This window comes from Solanum tuberosum, unplaced genomic scaffold (genome assembly GCF_000226075.1).
Source record: "Solanum tuberosum cultivar DM 1-3 516 R44 unplaced genomic scaffold, SolTub_3.0 scf00001, whole genome shotgun sequence".
NCBI classification, from domain to species: Eukaryota; Viridiplantae; Streptophyta; class Magnoliopsida; order Solanales; family Solanaceae; genus Solanum; species Solanum tuberosum.
Window position 1 is genome coordinate 505,043 of NW_006238927.1, and position 20,839 is coordinate 525,881.

The 20,839-nt window shown below is 35.8% G+C and overlaps 1 protein-coding gene across 1 annotated transcript; it reads left to right on the forward strand.

Annotated features, from left to right (window-relative positions):
• Positions 1-19,239: 19,239 nt before the first annotated feature.
• On the forward strand, positions 19,240-19,632 carry LOC107059743 (uncharacterized). The gene has a single exon (XM_015306627.1). The coding sequence runs from the start codon at positions 19,240-19,242 to the stop codon at positions 19,630-19,632; it is 393 nt and encodes a 130-aa protein (XP_015162113.1).
• Positions 19,633-20,839: the final 1,207 nt, after the last annotated feature.

Below are 20,839 nucleotides of genomic sequence, written 5' to 3' on the forward strand. Positions count from 1 at the left end.
CATGTTTTAATGGTTTTTATGCATAGTAGCCATACTTAGTACGTGTGTTGTACTAACCCTTATTTTCTCCCTTTTCCCAAACATTTAGGTTCGGGCCGTTGAGGATTCAAGCTTACTTCTCAAGACACTTGGAGTTGCTTCCTCAAGTTGGTGATTCCTCAAGTCCAAGGACAAGACCCTATGATCTAGCTTCTATGTTTAGTTCTTTGCTTATGTTGAAAGACATTGTTGTACTTCCTATTATCAAGACTTCTTATTGATGTAAGGGCTAAGTCCCATTTTCGATACTTCTATGTCTAGATGGTGCATTGTGCCGAAGTTAGATTCTATTTTCATATAAAAAGTGAAGTTGAACTTCCAAAGTAAAAGTTTTAAATTTTCCGTGATTTTATTCTATGATACATGTTATGATGAATGCTAAGCGCTTGTATAAGACCTCTTCGAGGTCGAATACGTCGGTAACGACTAGGGGGTGCTCTTGGGTCGTTACAAACTGTATGTATTCAATGCACATAGGCAAGGTAACATCATTCTTCTTCAAAAACAGGACAAGAGCACCCCTCAAAGACACACTCGGTCTTACCAAACCCTTACCAAAGAGGTAATGGAGCTTCTCTTTAAGATCCTTCAACTCAGCTAGAGCCATATGATATGCCATAATAATACAATGTGTGCTGAGTCAACATCAATGCCAAAATCAATATCATAATCAGGAGGGAGACTGGGTAAAGAGGTAGGGAACACATCAACAAGCTCTCTAAACACAAAACTAAGTCAAGAGGAGTTTTGGCACTATTATCACAAACATAATCTTTATAATCTATACGTCTCATCGCTACTAACTATCGCTCCATCAAAAAAATTTTTTACACCACTCTCGACATATGGCTATCGATATTTGTCCACAAAAGCGGAGGAATGCCAGACATGTACAAGATAACAATCTTGGAAAAGAAATCCAAGATTGCATGATAAGAAGATATCCAATTTATGCGTAGAATCAAGTAAAAATCCATCATATCTAACACGATCAGGTCCACCCAAATGTTATACCCCAAGCTGGTCACCAAACAAAGTCTATACACTTGATCCACTTTTAAAGAATTACCTAAAGGGCTAGCAACACACATAGGAACAGGTAATCATTCATAAAATAACTCCAACCATGTACCATAAAAAGTAGACATATATGAAAATGTGTACCCTGTATCAAATACGGTATAAGATGGCTGATGAGAGATGGAGATTGTACAATACCAAAAGTCTTGGCCTATTGCCTCCCCAAGAAAGATTACATATGGTTATGTGCACTTAACCGCCTACTCTTCCAGACTAAGGACAACCTTGACCACCTTGGGAACCATCTTTCTTCCCCATACACCACTCCTAGTTGACTAAACCGAGGCCCTAGGGGCCTCAACTTATTGAACCTATTTTTTTAAAGGACAACTTCTATGAAATCTCTAGAAAAGTTGCCCAACTCACCAACACGTAATAACCCTTGCCTAAAGCTACCTACTGAGATGACTTGGGTGGACATAAATTACCATCATAGCATGAATACCCGGATTGTCTACCCCGAGAAGTCTAACCCGAAGCTTGCCTACCCTTAATACTAGTACCTAAAGAGCCACCATTTGTAATCTGAAGAATCTCTTAAAGTTTCCTACTTGGCTAAAACTGATGTGGGTACACTTTACTTGGGAACCCTCAACCACGGGAGTGTGACCCACTAAAACTACCTAGGAAGTAAGGCTTGTTCTCATTGCCTATATTAGCCTGGTGATGTATTCCCTCAATAGTGTGTGCATGGTCAACTATCAGAAGAAATGAACAGGGTAAGACCACCATTTCCTTTGTAGATAACAAAAGTCAAAAGTCCAACCCTCGAACTAATCTCCACACCCACTCATGCTTTTTCAGCATAAGCAAAGTTTCATACCTAGATAGCTCATGGAATCATGTCTCATACTCTACAACTGATATTAATTTCTACATCAAGTCGGTGAACTTAACTCGCAACCACTCCCTCAGGATGCGAGGTACATATTTCTCCAAGAAATCGTAGGAGGAATAAGCCTAAGTTATTGGAGGTGACCTAGTAAGTCTAGACTCAAGATAAGACCTACATCATTACATTGCTCACCCATCCATCTAGAAAGTTGTGTAATCAACCTGGTAAGATTTCACTAAGCTGAAGCTATGCAACCTCTCCTACCAGTTGACTAGAAACTCATGGGCATCCACGCCCACAACACTTGTGAACCTAGGAGAACCTAATTTGATTAGTCATCCCTAAATTTTCTACTACTCAAAATGCATAGCTTTCCTAGATACCATATGCGGAGCAACTGTTGGAACCGGCTTAATCACTAAGTGAGGAGCTGCAACACTATGATGTGCCTTTGGAGTCTGAACACGTAGTGCCCCTATCTGGGCTGAAGTCTGAGCCTCGTCTCGAAACTAGGGTTCAACTAAAGTATTAGGCAAACTCATTACCTTGGTCATACCCTCCATAAAGTTGAGGATCCTGGACGATGTGCCTTGTATAACTTGCGTGGCCACAAGTCCTGGTAGGGGATGGGCTTGACCAATACCCTCTTACTAATGATGAACATGTTCAATCTCTATATTGGGCTCCGATGATGGTGTCCAATTCAATTATTGGGTTGTTATTGTAGCCATTGCTCTACCTCAACCTCGACCTCTATCTCTAGATGGGGCTTCACTTGAAGGTGCTGAAGGCTATCGCCCACCATGGACGATCTTGTCCTAGTCATCTAAGAAAGGAAAAAACAAGGAAAAATTTAGTTATTGTGACAGTCACAAACACAAGATAAGAAACAAGAAATAATGAATTATTCTGCAGAATGCCCTATAGACTCCTGAAGAATAGATACACAAATGTCATCGTACCAATATTGAGACTCTACTAGACGCTTGCTCTTATACTGGTAAGACTAGTGAGCCTAAATATTTGATACCATGTTGTCATAACCCAAAATCAAGCTATAATAATGCCTACTATAAACCCCCCTCCCCCTCCCCCAGTGGCAAGCCAAAAACCAAAACAAGATAAAGCACAAGACAACCATTCAATAGAGAAAAAAGAAGAAACTAGAATAATAAAGATACTGAATAGGCCCATAGCATAGATACGTATTAATGTATATATGATAAAAAGTATGCAAAATAGGCCCGAAAGTGACTGAGAAAGAAAAACTATAATAAATAACCGAACCGCGAAATAGGTGTCACATGTACAGAATAATCGAAGTACAAAAAGGAATATACACAATAGAACTGACTAATCAAAATACAAAATACAAAATACAAGTCTGCTTTAAAGAGGGAAAGCAACAAGTCTCTAGACATTAGGATCTCACGTCGATCCAAGTCTATGACATCCACGGAAGATTCGTTGCTTGACGAGTCGGGGATTTCGACACATTTATGGCATAATATCTAGATTTTTAGTGTCCTCAATGCCTATTTTATTCTCTAAACAGGTGTTTAAATGCTAATTTGCAGCAATGAAGGCAAAAGAGCAAGGCAAGGATATTACCGAGCAAAAAGGAACGAAAATGCAGAAGAAAAGAAAGACTGATGATCCCCAAAGCCACTCGGTGACTCGCCGAGTGGTTCTTCTGCTCTCCAAAAGTTCTAGTAGGGCTAGCCTTGGACAAAGACAACTCGGTGATTGAAAGGATAAATCGGTGAACCGCCGACTAGATAGGTGAATGAGGTTCTGTTTGCCTAAAGTCACAGAATGGAAGTGTGTAAATGCCAAGTCAAGAAGCTGATGGACAGAAACATTCAGCGCATGATCGACCTGGTCGGCAAGGCCCGACTTACTTCGTTGTTTTCTCCAAAGATAAAAATTTGGAAGCATATAAATGTGATTTTAAAAAGAGAGTTAGAGGAGTTCTCAGTTTTTGGAGTGTTTCTACATTGGGTTTTTTTATCCCTAACACCGTTCTTTGAGTTTTTGAGTAGAAATTTAGGGTTTTATTGTTTTTAAACTCTATTCAAGCATTTTGAGGACTTGTGGATTGTTGCCCAAACTGATGGAAAACATAGTTGGTAGCTATTCCTTGCTCTTTATTATGTGTGGCTAAAACCCCCATTATTGGGGTGTGATTATGTGATTGAATGCTTCAAATAGCTTATGAGTGTTAGTATTTACTAATCTTATTGATGATTTGAAGTGGGTTCAATTAGTAGTTGAGTTTTAATTGATGAATTGTAGTTGCAAATGCAATTCTAGCCTAGTATTCTAAGCTTTCTTGAGAAAGAGGTTTTAGAATTAAACCTATTAATTGATGATTCTAGTGATTAGATTATTGTGGATTTAGCTTGAGAAAGTGGGTCTAAATTCAATTTTACCAATCTAGCTTGAAAGAGTAGATTAATTGAGGTATTGAGCTGTTTATATGTGTTATGCTTTTCGAGATTCGAGAGAACTCACTTGATTTGCGATAGTTGATTGAGAAATGTCTATTGCACTTAAAGCCTAGCCCACCAACTAAGATTCAGTGACTTTTAGTAACAATTCATCACCCATATAGCGAAAGTGGTATTTAATCGATCACATCCCCAAGGATCCCTCTCTAGTGATTACTCCCATTTTTTCGTAGTTGTTAATTGTCACTCTAATCCCCCAATTTGACATTAATTGTTAAACCCCTGCCATTTACTTCAATTGTTATGAAAATATCCTCTACAAACTATTAGAACACTCCTTTCACGTTGTAATTGAATTCTTTACTTTATCACTCCTTGTGGGATCGACCCCAACTCTTAGTTTGGTTTATAGATGATTGCGACCGCCTACACATAGAATCGGATGAAGTGTAGTTGAGCGTAATCATTGCTCAATGAGGGTGGTCGTTGTTGGAGCTACATAAAACAAGATGCAGAAGTGTAGTATGAGTACCAAAACATTGGGGGTACTCAGTAGGTATCATAAGTCCACCAAGCTCAGAAATATAATAAATATTCATAAGCAACAAGATAGATCCAACATGGAGTCTTATATAAGGCTAAAAGCAAGCCCACACTACGGACACGAAAAACAACAACAATTTTAACTATACAAGCCAATCAATGACACGCATACAAACACACAATGAGATTTGATGCACATGTGGCATATGCTTGTATAAAGTAAAAACTTTTGGAAATATATTATTGGTAGTCCTGTGGACCTCCCGAGACAACTACGAAACTCAGCTCGACTACATATTGTATAAAACTAAAACCCGAAATTCAATCTATGGAACACCAAAGCTTATCAACATATGCATAGAAAGGAAAAAAGAATGCATTTTCTTCTAAAAACTCAATTTTGATTTGTAAAATTAGTCATCTCATTCCCTCAGATCTAAAACTAGTTGAAAACATGGTAAAACTAGAAAGTATCCTAAAAACCTCCTTTCTCTCAAAGCTGGATGAAATATGCAAAGAGTACTTGTCATGAACATGATTAGACATAAAAACAATCAAGTAATTCTCAAAACAGCCATACCACAAACACAAAACTAGGTAAACACTCGTTATAGCAAAATCATACTAACCTGGAACTCCAGGTAGACCAAGTCCACTGTCTCAGGTCCAAAACAATTCAATTAATAGAGAGATAACTCAAAAATGACTAAAAGAGCATAGAAATCACAAAAGTAGTCATCGCACATAAAATATAAGTTCCACACCACCTAAGAGCATTCGAAGGATATATAACGAAAACCAAGCTTAAAATCAACCTAGGATAAGACTTATCAACTAAGTTTCTAAACCAAATAACCCAAAATTGCAAAAATGTCAAATAAGGATCATGCAAGTCTATGAACGAATCCTCAATCCTTGCGAACGGATCAAACTACTCAAATATATATTAAATTATGATAAGCCAAGTCAAAAAGAGGAAAACCATATCCTAGCTCAAGGCTGAAACCATAGTTGAATCTCTACTAGGCAATTTTTTCCTTCTAAACAACCTCAGAATGTTGCATTAATACATGAATAATGATGCTCATATAAATGGTATGACATTCAGACCATAAATTGGGTAAAAAAATTGTCTCTCAAATGATCATACGAAATTGTGAAAATAATTCCACCATTATGCTTTCCTCAAGGTGATAATCACATGTCAGGATGTTGGGTGAAGACATGATTTAATTTGGACCTGAAATGGTCTAATTTCTACACTTGAAGAATTCATATTCAAGAGATAAAAGGTTCTAAATGGAAATGAATTACAAAAATAAAGCTAGAATCGATATTAGAAATTGAAAAGGAAGGAAATTACTTTTGAATCACATTAATTTGGTGAGAAACAGACAAAATCACCAAGAATAGGGTTCTTTCTAAAGAATGGAAGAGGATAATGAATTAAATCATTAGCAATGACCGCAAAAGCAGTCAAGTAGTTACTTAAGGGGCTGCCGCTAATGCAGTTAGCTAGCCTCTAAAGCGACCACACTCTAAGAGGCTCCTACCGTAAAGGTGGTGGCCAGGCTGCTTAAGCGGGTACTAAAAAAGCGGTCAAACAGCTGCTAAGGCGGCCCCTTCTTCCTAAATCCCTTCCGCTAAGGCGGCCCCTGCTGCCTAAAGTGGCACATAGGCCGCCTAAAAGGCTACCGCTAAAGAAGTCAAGGGGCGCTAAGGTCGTGCAATTGAAACTCTTGTATCAGCAGTTGGAGTAAAAATACTTCATCCTTCAAATGGACCTTCAAGATTCATTAAGGGTCTAATAAACGGAAATCAAGAATGCCACCCAATCTGAAATTACATATGGGACTAAATGAAATAAATGAAACAACCAACAGAGGTCGTCTCATTAGAATGTTGACTCAAGTCAACACTTACAAGGCAAACACAACAAAATTATGTGGAACATTAGAAAGTCATCCCGATCACCTTGGTATCTAAATGAAAGTTCATGCTAGACCAGAATTGGACTTTTAGAGCTAACAGCGCTAACGAAATTCTCTTCCGAGTTCATATATCAAGAATGTTCACTGAAGTAATTTTTTTGCCAAGCTTCAACACTAAAATGCTTAATGGCTCAAACTTAAATCGGAAGTCTGGGGACTCAAAGAAACCATACCACTTGCCAAAAATGGTCCTTCTAGAGCTGATGGAGCTAATTAAAGACTTATCCAACACCTAAATATCCAGAGAATGACTTAAGTCATCTCTTTTACGTCAAGAAGCGTTCCACCCATCCCTAGTCAATACAAACACAACAAGGATACTATGGGGATGTTCAAAATAGTAAAAGCATACAAAACACATAAATGACCTTTGGATTTGGACACTCATTTATCAACCAAGTTATCATTGATTTCTTTTCTTAGTAAATATGTCTTAGCTCAAGTCAGGCCATCTATATGGAAAGTACTCACTTTCGTTCGTTACTTGGCAAACAAAATTGAGCTAGGACTCACCCTAACTTAGCTGATCATTCTGTACTATCCTAGACTTTTTGCGTTGGGTGAAGTTATAAACTTAGAGCACCTAGGAGTAACAGTTATCCTCTCTAGTTATTTTAATGAAGACATATGTTAATGGGATTTCTATAGTACGTCTACAAAATACTACTTCATTGGATAAAAACTTCTTGATAAACATATATGGACTATTATCCTCTAAATAAATACAAGAATTGGAGTCAAGCGAACATGATTGAAAAATGAGGAAATGGAGAAATTGAGTGCCATGCTTTTAGAAATTAAGTTGTTAGTGATTTTTAAGGAATGATGGATGGATTCAAGAGCCACTCATCATGTTTGTGCGAACAAGGGGTTTTTTGCTTCTTATGCTGTGCATCAGGTCCAGATGAGACTATCTTCACGGGAAATTCCTTCACTACTAAAATCAAAGGAGTTGGAAAGATATGTCTAAAGATGACTTCTGAAAAATATGATTCAGAATAATGTTCTCCGATCCATATTTAAGAAATTCACAAGAATTTAATTTTTACGACCTTCTCATTAAAAACAAGTTTGAGTGCATTTTTGTTTCTGACAAAGTTGTTATTATCAAAAATGAAATGTTTGTAGGAAAAGTTACCTAATTGAGGGTCTTTTAAACTCAATATAATAACAATTGAAATGAATAAAGTTGAAGTTTCTTTTTATTTTGTTGAGTCAAATTCTTTATGACATTGACATTTAGGTAACCCAGCTTCAAAACATTATGAAAAATGATTAACTTAGAGGTATTGTCAAAGTTTGAATTTATCCCAAAACCTTTTCAGATTATTATCTTATTGCAGTTGAGGATCCAAATACTGGATCACATTTGTTTGGCACTTGATTTGCATAGTTGTCCCAGATTTTTGAGTATTAATTTGCAAATATACTTCTTGCATTATCTAGACATTTGAACTTTGGAGCAAAATATTTGGGATAAAAGATTTGTAGTTGTTTATGTTTTATTCGTTAGCTTATTTTTGGTGTTAACTTTTGGTAATATTCAGATAAAGACTGTTGTATTTTCAGGATGTACGTACATATTTGCTGATCTAGCTTTCACCTTGTTCGGGATTGAATGATTGCCCAAAGAGTTTGCGGTAGTGCCATTTCCTCTAGGAATATTGTTTGGACAAGATTGATCTTTATTAATAACAACCCACTAGACACTGTGTCTTGTGGTATAAGTTTATCAACAAGTTATATTAGTATTTTATCATTTATTACGTTACTAATTGTCTCACGACCCAAAGTACACCCTGGATGTGACATGGCATATAAGACCCCGTGAAGACCTACACAAGCCACTTGATATACATGCAACACAATGTATTAAAAAAATATGAAAAATTAAGCAACAAGCTTCATATCATAAAAGAGTGAGATGTAAAGGCGGAAGTCTAAACATAGTCTTGACATGCAAATTTTACACATCAAGAGTTGTTGGGACGTAACACATACAACACACACAATCATCTGAAAACTAAAGACATACAAAAAAAAGTTAAGATGACAAGGTCCTCGGAACATGAGGACTAACAAATTCATCAATCTACAAGGAAATCCACTATCCACGAGCGGGAGGAGGAAGATCATCGGACACTACATTATTAGACAATGTAGGCTTAAGTATGCATTAGTACATGAAATGCACTAAGTAACATGGATAAGAATAAAGAACATAATGTTAGATTAAATACTTTAATTTATCTTGAACAAGATAATATTACATAGTGATCGTTAGAGGAACATACCTGATGTGGAAGACATCATCATAGACAGAAGCGGAAATACTTGTCATAAATTGGTTTCTACCTCCTTTCCCTAGCCTTACGTTACCACAACCATCACCGATGGAATTATTGTAGAGAATATGTGGTAACCCTAATGGGTGGAGGGAGGACCAATTTGTAGATGTTAAGACTTAATCTGATACGTCCATCAAGTAACCAATGTAAGGATGAGATCTATTCTTCATTAAATATTATTTATGGTATTACTTGGGTTACTAGTAAACTTGGGCCATAAGTAAGAAATAATTATTAATTCTTACATTCTCCCACTTTGCCCAATGACCATATAACATTAATATTTCATGAACATTCGTTGCACATACAATAAATTTCTTCTATAATGTCCATGATACATACCACAATATAACAAACTACTAATGCGAGTTATGGCAGTTGTACATAAATTTTAGGCGAAATGGTTTGATGGACCCTGGTACATGTATGAGTTTGTATTCTAAACTCTTCTACTTGACTCTTTGTCAACTGGACCCTTAAACTCAATAAAACTCAATATTTTAAGCCCTATAGACCATTGACCAAGCTTATGTAACAATTTAATTATTGAGTTGGCACCAACATGTGATTTCACGCCTAGAAGGAGCGTGAACTCAAAAATTAGACTAAAAAATGTTTTTTTTAAAAAAGGGCTAAAACAAAAGAAAATTTTAAAAAAATCACTTCTTTCTTCTTTCCCTCCCAACCCACCCCATTTCTATTTCTCTCGCTAATTACCATTACCTTCTTCCCCATCAAACCTCCATTTTTTTTCTCCCCTTCCCAGCCATCTCCAAGTTCTGTTTTCTATCCTTTTTTCATATTTTCTTTCTTCCTAGAGAAACGAAAATGTGTTGTTATAGTAGATTTGTTTTCCTTTCCTTTTTTTTTTCTGGGTTATTTACAATCCATAAGGTGACAAAGATTCAGTAGTCTTAAAGAATGAAAAGTGATTGTTGAGTGTCTTTGTGAAATTAGGTGAAATGTGTTATGTAAAATTGCGTACAAATACAGTGATTTATTGTGATATTTTAATTGTGATTTATTGACATTAATGGAGAAAAGAAATTTATGGTGGTTCAAATGGATGATGTAAACGTTGGTAAAAAACACTATTAGAAATACAAATGTTAGAAACTTCGAGAAAAATTTGAATTATAATTTTTAAGAACTGGAAGAGTCAGGTTACGGCTAAAGAAAATGGCCCTGAAGAAGAAAAAAAATAAGGTTAATGGAGATGGTGTTAATGGTGGTTGTGGGTTGAGGGAGGTGGAGAAGAAGTGAGAGAAATAACTATTTTATTTTATTTTTGTAAATGGAAAGTTTATTATTTTTGTCTTTTTATGGAATAACATTTTTGGTTAATAATTTAAAATATTTATGAAGTTTTTTTGACATGGCATTATTATATCTGATGTGGATATGACGTGTCATTTATGTAAGAGAGAATGAGCTACACACACGGTTGGAGGAGTTTAAAAGTCTCATTTTAATTGAGTTTCAGGATTTAGTTGATAATGGGTCAAGTAGATGGATTCATAATACAACCCCATACAAGTACAAGGGTCCATCAGACCATTTCGCCTAATTTTAAGCTACATACTTCCTTCCATTTACTACTACATTAAAAACTTATCATACTATGTCCATAAACTATAAAACATATAACATTACGGTCCACAAAATGTCTCATATACACTTATCTTGTAATATCTCAAAACAATAATGTATACACCATTATGAGAAACAAGAAATTCATTAATGTATATCAGAAACTCATAATTGAGCTCAAAGTGTATGAAAATCATAAATGTATCAATCATAAGTACAACCAAGATCCATTCTTTGAACATGTTCTTTAAATGTCTTTGGTTTTAAGCCTTTGGTTAAAGGATCTACAATCATGAGATTAGTTCTAATATTCTGAAGTAACACTCTTTGATTCTGATCTTCTTCCTTGATAGTAAAGTACTTTAATTCCATATGTTTGACACCTTTGGAGTACTTATTGTTCTTGAAGAAGAATACTGTTGCAGTATTTATCACAATAAAATTTCAGTGGCTTGGTAATGGTGTCGACAACCCCAAGTCCTGAAATGAAGTTTCGCAGCCATAATTCATGAATTGTGGCTTCTTTACATGCCACAAATTTTTCTTCCATTGTGAATGTAGCAATGACAGATTGCTTAGCACTCTTCCACGATATTGCTCCTTCAGCTAATAGGAACAAGTAACCAAATGTGGACTTTCTAGTGTCAGCATATCCAACAAAATCTGAATCCGAGTATATAGTAACTTCTAAGTGATTGGACCTCCTTTACATGAGCATGTAATCTTTCTTTCCTTTCAGGTACCTTAAGACTTTCTTTGCAGCTTTCCAGTGATCAATTCCAGGGTTACTCTGATATCGTCCTAGCATTCCGACCGCAAAACTAATATCCTGTCTGTTGCAAGTTTGAGCATACATCAAACTTCCAACAATAGAAGAGTAAGAAATTGTTTCCATTTTCGTTCTACATCATTCTTTGGGCATTACATGAGATTAAATTGTCCCCTTTTTGAATAAGAAATATTTCTGCTGAGCAATTGTTCATGTTAAATCTCTTTAGAATTCTTTCGATATAATTGCCTTTTGAGATAGTCCCAATAATCCTTGTGATCTATCACAGAATATTTCTATCCCTATCACATAGGATGCCTCACTCATATCTTTAAATTCAAAGTTTACAGAGAGAAAATCTTTCGTCTAATGCAATATACCTAAATCATTAGCAGCAAGTAAAATGTCATCAACATATAGGACTACAAATATAAACTTACTCCCACTGATCTTTTGGTATATACACCAATCAACGGTAATCTCCTTAAATCCAAAATATGTTATGGTATCATTAACTTTATAAACCATTGCCGTGAGTCTTGTTTTAGTCCATATATTGACTTCTTTAGCTTACACACCATTTGATCTTTTCCTTTAATTTTGAAACCCTCTGTTTGGTCCATATAAACATCCTTCTTGAGGTCTCCATTAAGAAAGGTAGTTTTCACATCCTTTTGATGTAACTCTAAATCATAATGAGCTTTCGAAGCCAAAACAATTCCTTCTTTGAGACCAGTGAAAAGGTCTTTTTATAATCAATGCCTTCTTTTTGAGTGTATCTCTTGACAACAAGTCTGGCTTTATATCATTAAATATTACCATTAGAATCGCGTTTGGTCTTGAAGACCCATCTACATCTAATTCTTTTAGAACTTTCTGGTAATTGAATAAGATCTCAGACTTTGTTATATTCCAAGGATTTTAACTCTTCATACTTGACATCAATCCATTTATAAGAAGACTCAGTGCTTTCTATGGCCTGTGAAAATGAAATTGAATCTTTATTAATTCCAGTGTCAAAATTTGACTCTTGCAAATAAATCACATAATCATCTGAAAAGGCTGATTTTCTTAATGGCACTATCTGTGGTTCATTTGCGTCATATACTTGTGAGTTAGTTCCTTCTTAAATGTTTCACCCAAATATTGCTCAACATTGTTAAAGTGTTCTTCAACAAGAGGAACAACATTTGTTATTGGTGTGGAAGTAGGTACATTCATGGGCAATGAAATATTTACCCTTCCGTCATTAATTTCCACACTTTATCGTTCAACACACCCACTAACTTCACCATTCTCAATGAATTTTTCATTACCGGTTACAACAATTTTCGAACTATGATTTGGAGAGTAAAACCTATACCCTTTAGATTTCTATGGATAACCAATAAAGTAACCACTTACCGTTCGGGAATCTAATTTCTTTTCATGTGGGTTATAAACTCTAGCTTTCGCTTTACAACCCCAAACATCAAGGTGTCTTAAAGTAGGCTTCCTTCCAGTCCACAGTTCAAATAGGGTCTTTGGAATTGCCTTACTAGGAATCCTGTTCAATAAATATACAGTGGTTTGAAGATTATACATCCACAATGATTTGGGTAATGAAGAATTACTCTATCATACTCCTAGCCACATCCATAAGCGTTCGATTACGCCTTTATGCAACATCATTTTGTTGAGGAGTTCTTGGCATAGTATACTGTGCACATATGCATGCTCTTTGAGGAATTTTGCAAATGGACCTGGACATTGTCTTGATTCGTTATACTTTCCATAATATTCACCACCTCTATATGACCTAATGATTTTCACTTTCCTATCTATTCGTCTTTCAACCTCATTAACGTACACTTTGAGAGCGTCTGCTGTTTGAGATTTTTCTTTCAACAAATAGATAAATCCATTACGTGAAAATTAATCAATAAAGGTGATAAAATATTTTTCTCCACCAAAAGATGGAACATCAAAGGGTCCACAAATGTCAGTGTGTATAATTTCAAGAAGCTGAGTGCTCCTTGTTGCACCTTTCTTGGTATGCTTGATTTGCTTTCCTTTAATGCAATCCAAACATATATCAAGATCAATAAAATTCAGATTTGGAAGAATCTGATTCTTTACTAATCTTATTAATCTTTGTTTGGATAGATGACCCAAACGTTTATGGCACAAATAAGTAGAACATTCATTTAGTGAACTACGTTTAATTCCAACATTTTGATGAATAGTAAGAAGGAATTCAAAAAAATTATTATCGAGTTTCAATCTATATAAACCATCAATAAGAACACCAGAACCATAAAAAAAATAGTATTATTATATAAATTGAAACATTCATGTCCAATCTTAAAATCAAATCCAGAAACATCAAGTCTTGAAAGAGAAATAAAATTCCTAGAAACTGAAGGAACATGAAGAGTCTATAATATATCAAGGTGATGTGCATTCTCCAAGATCAACCGATAAGTCCCCATGCCTTCAATTTGAGCCTTCATATGATTTCTCATGAACAAGAAATCCTTATTTGGATTTGTAGCTTGGATCGTAGTGAATCCCTGCAACATAGTGGATACATGATTAGTTGCACCAGAATCAAGCCACCAAGTATTATAAGGAACTTCTACTAAATTCGATTCGAAACATACAAAAGCACTAAATGTACCTTCTTTTCAAACCAAGCTTTATGTTTAGGGCAATCTTTCTAATAGTGTCCTTTATTTTTTACAGAAACGACACACATCAGCCTAGAGTTCCTTATGAGCATCCTGTGGAAATTTTGGAGGTGCTTTGTTTTTCTTAAACATGTTGGCCTTCACTTTAAGTTCTTTACCAGCTCCTTGACCCATGAGGTTAATGGAATAACCTCCTTATTTCTTAAGTTTTGACTCCTCTTGAGTAAGCATACTGGACAATTCACTAACATCGCACTTATCCTTAATAGTGTTATAGTTAATTTGGAATGGTCAATACTCAAGAGGCAATGAGTTCAGAATAAACTTAACCAAGAAGGTGTCATCCACTTTCATCCCCAAGGTCCGAAGTCTTGATGAAATGTTAGTCATTTCGATGATATGATTTTGCATATTGTGTGACCCATCAAACTTCATGGTCGTGAGTTCAGCCCCTTTAGTGTACAAACGAGAGATTTATCTGCATAACGAAAACGCTGTTCCACAAAATTCAGGTATTCCCTAGCACTTTCTGTTTGTGGAATAGTACTCTTAATGTTGTTACCATCAATCATTCGCATGAACATAAGACTCAATCTGTTAGAGCGCTCCCATGATCTATGAAAAGACTTCTCATCCTTACTGCTCTTATGAGTAATGGCAGTAGGTTTGTCATTCCACAGAGCCAAGTCAAGATCCATCACACCTAAGTGGAATTGGACTTGTTCATGCCATTCAAATAAGTTCAATCCATTGAACACAGTAACAGACGAAGCATTCTATGAAAAGACTTCTCATCCTTACTGCTCTTATGAGTAATGGCAGTAGGTTTGTCATTCCACAGAGCCAAGTCAAGATCCATCACACCTAAGTGGAATTGGACTTGTTCATGCCATTCAAATAAGTTCAATCCATTGAACACAGTAACAGACGAAGCATGCAAATGAAGAGGAATAACTGCAAAATAGATATACATGCTCACAAATCAGATAATAATGTGAATTTAGTAAAAGGATAAAAATAAATCATAATTCTCCTTTGGGTAGATACTACGACACACTATCATAATTTAAATGCCATTTTTATGTTTAATAGGTAATTGAATATTTTTAATCAACTATATAGGAAATCTTTGGATATATAATATATGTTTGACTAAACAATATTAACTTACCTCATAATTTTCACTATTCATAGAATGATAGATTCACCTTTTGGGTAAATTCTTAAGTTCTAGTAATAGTGAAAGTTAATTTATCTATTTATTTATCAATATAGGCATTTAATTAATCTTCATAGATAAATGATAATTTTATGAATGCATATTTTTCTTAACCACACTAGTTTGGTAACTTTGGTGACTAACAAGGTATATGAATACAAATGCACACATAATATCATAAAATTTTGTGCATGTGAATAATTTTATACATTTTAATTTGTCCACTTTTGTGACTAACAAACTATAGAAACATAATACATGCATCAAGTGATCATAAATATTATATGTGTAGACGTTAATTTCTCTAGTTTGGCCACTTTGGTGACTAACAAACTATTTTTGCACAAAGTACACACATATTATTTATTGCTTAGTATAATGACCATTTTAAATTATTGCACAATTTAAAAACAAAACATAATTATTACATTATGGGAAGATTAAGATATTTCAGAATTTGTGGAAATTAAACTTTGCTAACAACACTTTATTAACATAAGAATCCAAACACCTTAAATAGTCAAGCACAAAATTACGCTACAACAAAAGGATTCAACAATAAGTTTGTATATAATTTGATGGGACAAAATTAAATTTACAAAAAATTTCTTATTAAAAAGTGTTGCTAATCATAAATTATTAAAATAACAAATAATAAATTGCGAGTAATATTGAAATTCTTATTAACTAATTAGATTATTTATACATGTGTATTAGATTCCTAGCCATTAATGTTAATAATGACTCGAAACAACTCAAGGTCATATATAATTTTATGTGGAATCAACATAACCATTAGGCATAAGGTTAAACGGACTCGTGACAAAATAAATAAATAAATATTTACTTATTTCAATTAATTGTAGAAGATTTACGAAGATTATCCATTCAAACAATCGAGGCTCTAATGCCACATGTAAGATTAAATACTTTAATACATAATATCAGGATTTTGAACACGATAATCTTACATAGAGATCGTTAGGGGTACATACCTGATGCGGAAGACATCATCACAGAGAGAAGCAGAAGCGTTAGTAGTAAATTGGTTTCTACCTCCTTGCCCTAGCCTTACGTTTCCACAATCGTTAGCGATGGAATTATTGTAGAGAATATGTGGTAACCTTAATAGGTGGAGGGAGGACCAATTTATAGAGGTTAAGACTTAATCTGGTACATCCATCATGTAACCAATGTACGGATAAAATCTATTTTCATTAAATATTATTTATGGTATTGCTTGGGTTACAAGTTTACTTGGGCCATAGGTAAGAAATGATTAATAATTCTTACACATAAAACACGATTATAAGAGAACATGAGTAAAACATGATATGCATGACCAAGATAAAACATAGTAAAACCTTTTAAAGAAGAATCATAAATAATGAACATGGTAAATGAATCTTAAGCTCATAATGAAAGGTTCATATAACCTTTGAATCTATAAGAAAAGCTTAGAGTCTATAGTAGAGGTATCACAACCTTTACAACAGATTCCCAAACCTTCCCCTATATATCCCAAAAGGATCAAGAAAAGAATCTGATGATGGAAAGTTCTTAAAATTTATATACATGTTTCGTCAGCTAACATTCAATATTCCATTGGTGGAAGCTTTGGAACAGATGCTAGGTTACGCGAAGTTCATGAAGGACTTAGTGACAAAAAGAGGGCGACAAGTTTTGAACCTGCATATAATGTTCACTATTGTAGTGCTGTTGCTACAAGGTCCTTGGTACACAAAAAAGAAGGACCGAGGTACATTTACCATACCATGCACTATTGGTGCATTTGAGTTCACCAAAGCTCTGTGTGACTTGGGAGCCTGTATCAATCTGATACCATCGGAGATATACAAGAAACTGGGTTCAGGAATTCCAAAGCCTACTACTATGAGACAAATGATGGCGGATATGTTAGTTAAGAGGCCCATCGGTATTCTCTTTGATGTATTAGTAAAAGTGGAGAGTTTCATCTTTCTTACTGACTTCGTGATTTTAGACTGCGATATGGATTTCGAAGTTGCCATAATTCCTGAAAGGCTATTCATGTCCACTGGAAGAGAATTGGTTGATGTAGAGAGCAGTGAGCTAAAGTTTAGGCTGAATAAAATGAAGAGGTTAAAGTCAAAGTATGAAAAGAGTTTCCATGAATTGAAGGATAGACTTATTTTCGCTCTTGTGTTGACTTTACTGGAAGGAACTGGTGATTTTGTTGTTTATTGTGGCTCTTCAAGACATGGGTTAGGATGTGTCCTTATGCAAAATGGGAAAATCATTTCCTATGCCTCAAGGAAACCTACGGTGCATGAGAAGAACTATCCTACCCATGATTTAGAACTAGCAGTAGTTGTGTTTACTTTAAAGATTGGAGGCATTATTTGTATGGTTTTCATGCAGGTGTCTTTACCAACCACAAGAGTTTGCAATATGTGTTTAAACAGAAAGATCTAAATATTCTCCAAAGAAGGTACCTTGAGTTGTTAAAGGATTATGATATGAGTAATCTCTACCACCCCGTTAAAGGAAATGTGGTGGAGAATTCTCTTAGTCAGTTATCGATAGGCATTGTTGCTCATATTGAGGATGATAAAAAATAGTTGGTTCGAGATGTTCATAGATTGGCCAGGGTGGGTGTTCGGTTAGTTGACTCTACCAAAGGTGGTGTTATGGTTCATAATGGTTCAGGATAATCTTTTGTAGCAGATGTGAAAGCCAAGCAAGTTCTTGATCCGACTTTGGTTGAATTGAAGGTAGTGCTACTTAAAAAGTATGTAGAAGCTTTCTCCCAAGGGGGAGATGGAGTGCTTAGATATCAAGGTCATTTGTGTCTTCCCAATGTACATGACTTGAGAGAGCAGATCTTTTTAGAATCCCATAGTTCTTGATATTCCATTCATTTAGGAGCCACAAAGATGTACTGTGACTTGTGGGAGGTCAATTGGTAGAATGGGATGAAGAACGATATTACAAAATTTGTGACTAAATGTCCCAATTGTCAACAAGTGAAAGTTGAGCATCAAAAGCCATGAGGTTTGAATATGGACTTCATTGTTGATTTACCACGCATGCGGTGACAACGTGATTCAGTTTGGGTTATAATAGATCGTATGACAAAAATAGCTTATTTCATTCCCGTCAATGTTTCTTATTCGGCGGAAGACTATGCTAAGTTTTACTTGAGAGAAATGGTTAGGTTTCATGGAGTGCCCCTATCCATTATCTCCTATTGTGGTACCCAAATCACTTCTTAGTTTTGGAAATCCTTACAAAAACGTCTTGATACTCGTGTTAAACTTAGTACGACCTTTCACTGCAAATCGATGGGCAAGTGGAGCGTACTATCCAAACTTTGGAAGATATGTAGAGAGCTTGTGTAATTGGCTTCAAGGGTAATATGGATGATCATTAGCCCTTGATCGAGTTTGCATACAACAATAACTGTCATTCATGCATTAGTATGTATCCATTTGAGGCTCTATATGGTAGGAGTTGTAGATCTCCTATAGGCTGGTTGTAAGTTGGGAAAAGTTGCTTTGATAGGCCCCGATTTGGTGCATGAGGTTATGGATAAGGTTTGGCTTATTAGAGAAAGGTTGAAACGGCTCAAAGTCGGCAAAAGTCCTATGCCGATGTTAGAAGGAGATACCTTGAGTTTGATGTTCATGATTGGGTCTACTTGAATATATCACCCATGAAGGGTGTGATGTGGTTTGGGAAGAAAGGGAAGTTTAGTCCCCGTTACATGGGCTCATATAAGATTTTGAGGTGTATTGGCAAAGTTGCTTATGAACTCGATTTGCCTAATGACTTGGCATTGGTACATTCAGTTTTCCATGTCTTCTTGTTGAAGAAATATGTTGGAGATCCAACATCCTTAGTTCCCTTAGAAGGTTTGGGAGTTAAGGGGATTCTTTCTTATGGGGAAGTTCTGGTTGAGATTTTAAACCGGCAAGTTAAGAAGTTGAGAGACAAGGAAGTTTCTTCAGTAATGGTTCTTTGGAGAAATCATTTGGTTAAGAGTGCTACTTGGGAGGCCGAGGCCGATATGAACTCTCGTTACCCTCATCTCTTTCCCTCCATCCCTACTCTAGCTTGAGGTATTCAGTCCCTCATGGTTAACTCTATTGGTTTCACGTGTCTTAGATATTCCCATGATTCCTCATTTATGCTTGTTCTTGAAAACTTGATTTTTGAGAAAATGTGTTAGCTTGACAAATTTATTCATGTCTGTGTGCATTTGAGTATGAGTTGCATATAGACTTCATGATATGATGTTTTAAACATTGTTTATGTTGGAGTTGATGTTGACTCCTTAGATATGTGCATTTATGTGATTGCATTCATGTTGGACTGTTAGGTCAAGTTCCTACCCTCCTTATAATGTCTTGAATCTCATTCGAGGAAGAATGTTTCCAATAGAGAGATAATGTAAAACCTTGGGTTAGAGAAAGGCTAGAAAGAGGTTAAGTCGATAGGTCAAAAACACAAAAGTGAGCCATGGAACCCTCCATAGAGCCTTAGACGGGCCGTGTAGGCGACCACGGTCCATTTGGCTACTTGTGGTCAGTACTAGAACCTGACCCAGGCAGGTGTCCCTCACACGGACACGTAGGCAGCCCATGGTGAGGTTGATGGACCGTCCAAGGGGTCGCTAAATGGTCCACTCAGATTAGGGTCACTCCTCTAGTAACAGGTTAAGGACCAGGAACGTCTAAACGACCTATGAAGCCTCACATGCACCGTGAAGTCATTCTTGTAGGGGATTTATCAGACTTAGAGTTTAGGGTCAAATTCAAATGATCAGTTCTTTCAACACAAAATGAATTAGGTTGCCCATGACCTATCAGAGTAAAGATAATTGAGTCCTCTTTCCAACGCCACCGAGTTTTCCTACTTCTAAGCTCAGAATAAAAAGTTATGCCCAAAACAGTAAGCCCTTTCAGGCAGAGCATCTTCACGACCCACATGACGGGTCATTGTGCTCTAGACGACAGTTGAAGACCTTCCAGTTAGTCCATTCGGTAGCTTTTAGTCAGGGTCATTCCAGTCTTTTCCTAATTATTTTAACTCAATACTACATCGTTTTAGCTTCTACCCAACGACCTATATAATGATTTTTAGCCTCAAAATCTCTTAATTTATTTGATTCTCTCAAATTTTCAAAAGAAGATGAAGTCATCCTCTCAAATATTTCTCCCTCTAAAGTTTGAAGAAGAAGGATAGGGTTTCAAGCCAAGTCTCCAATTCCAACATCAATTTCAAGGTTTTTGCATCAAGGTATGATAGTATTCACCTATGGAGTT

What these genes read in the sequence shown, in the direction of transcription:
- LOC107059743 (XM_015306627.1), top strand. Translation starts at nt 19,240, where the DNA reads ATGTGGTTTGGGAAGAAAGGGAAGTTTAGTCCCCGTTACATGGGCTCA.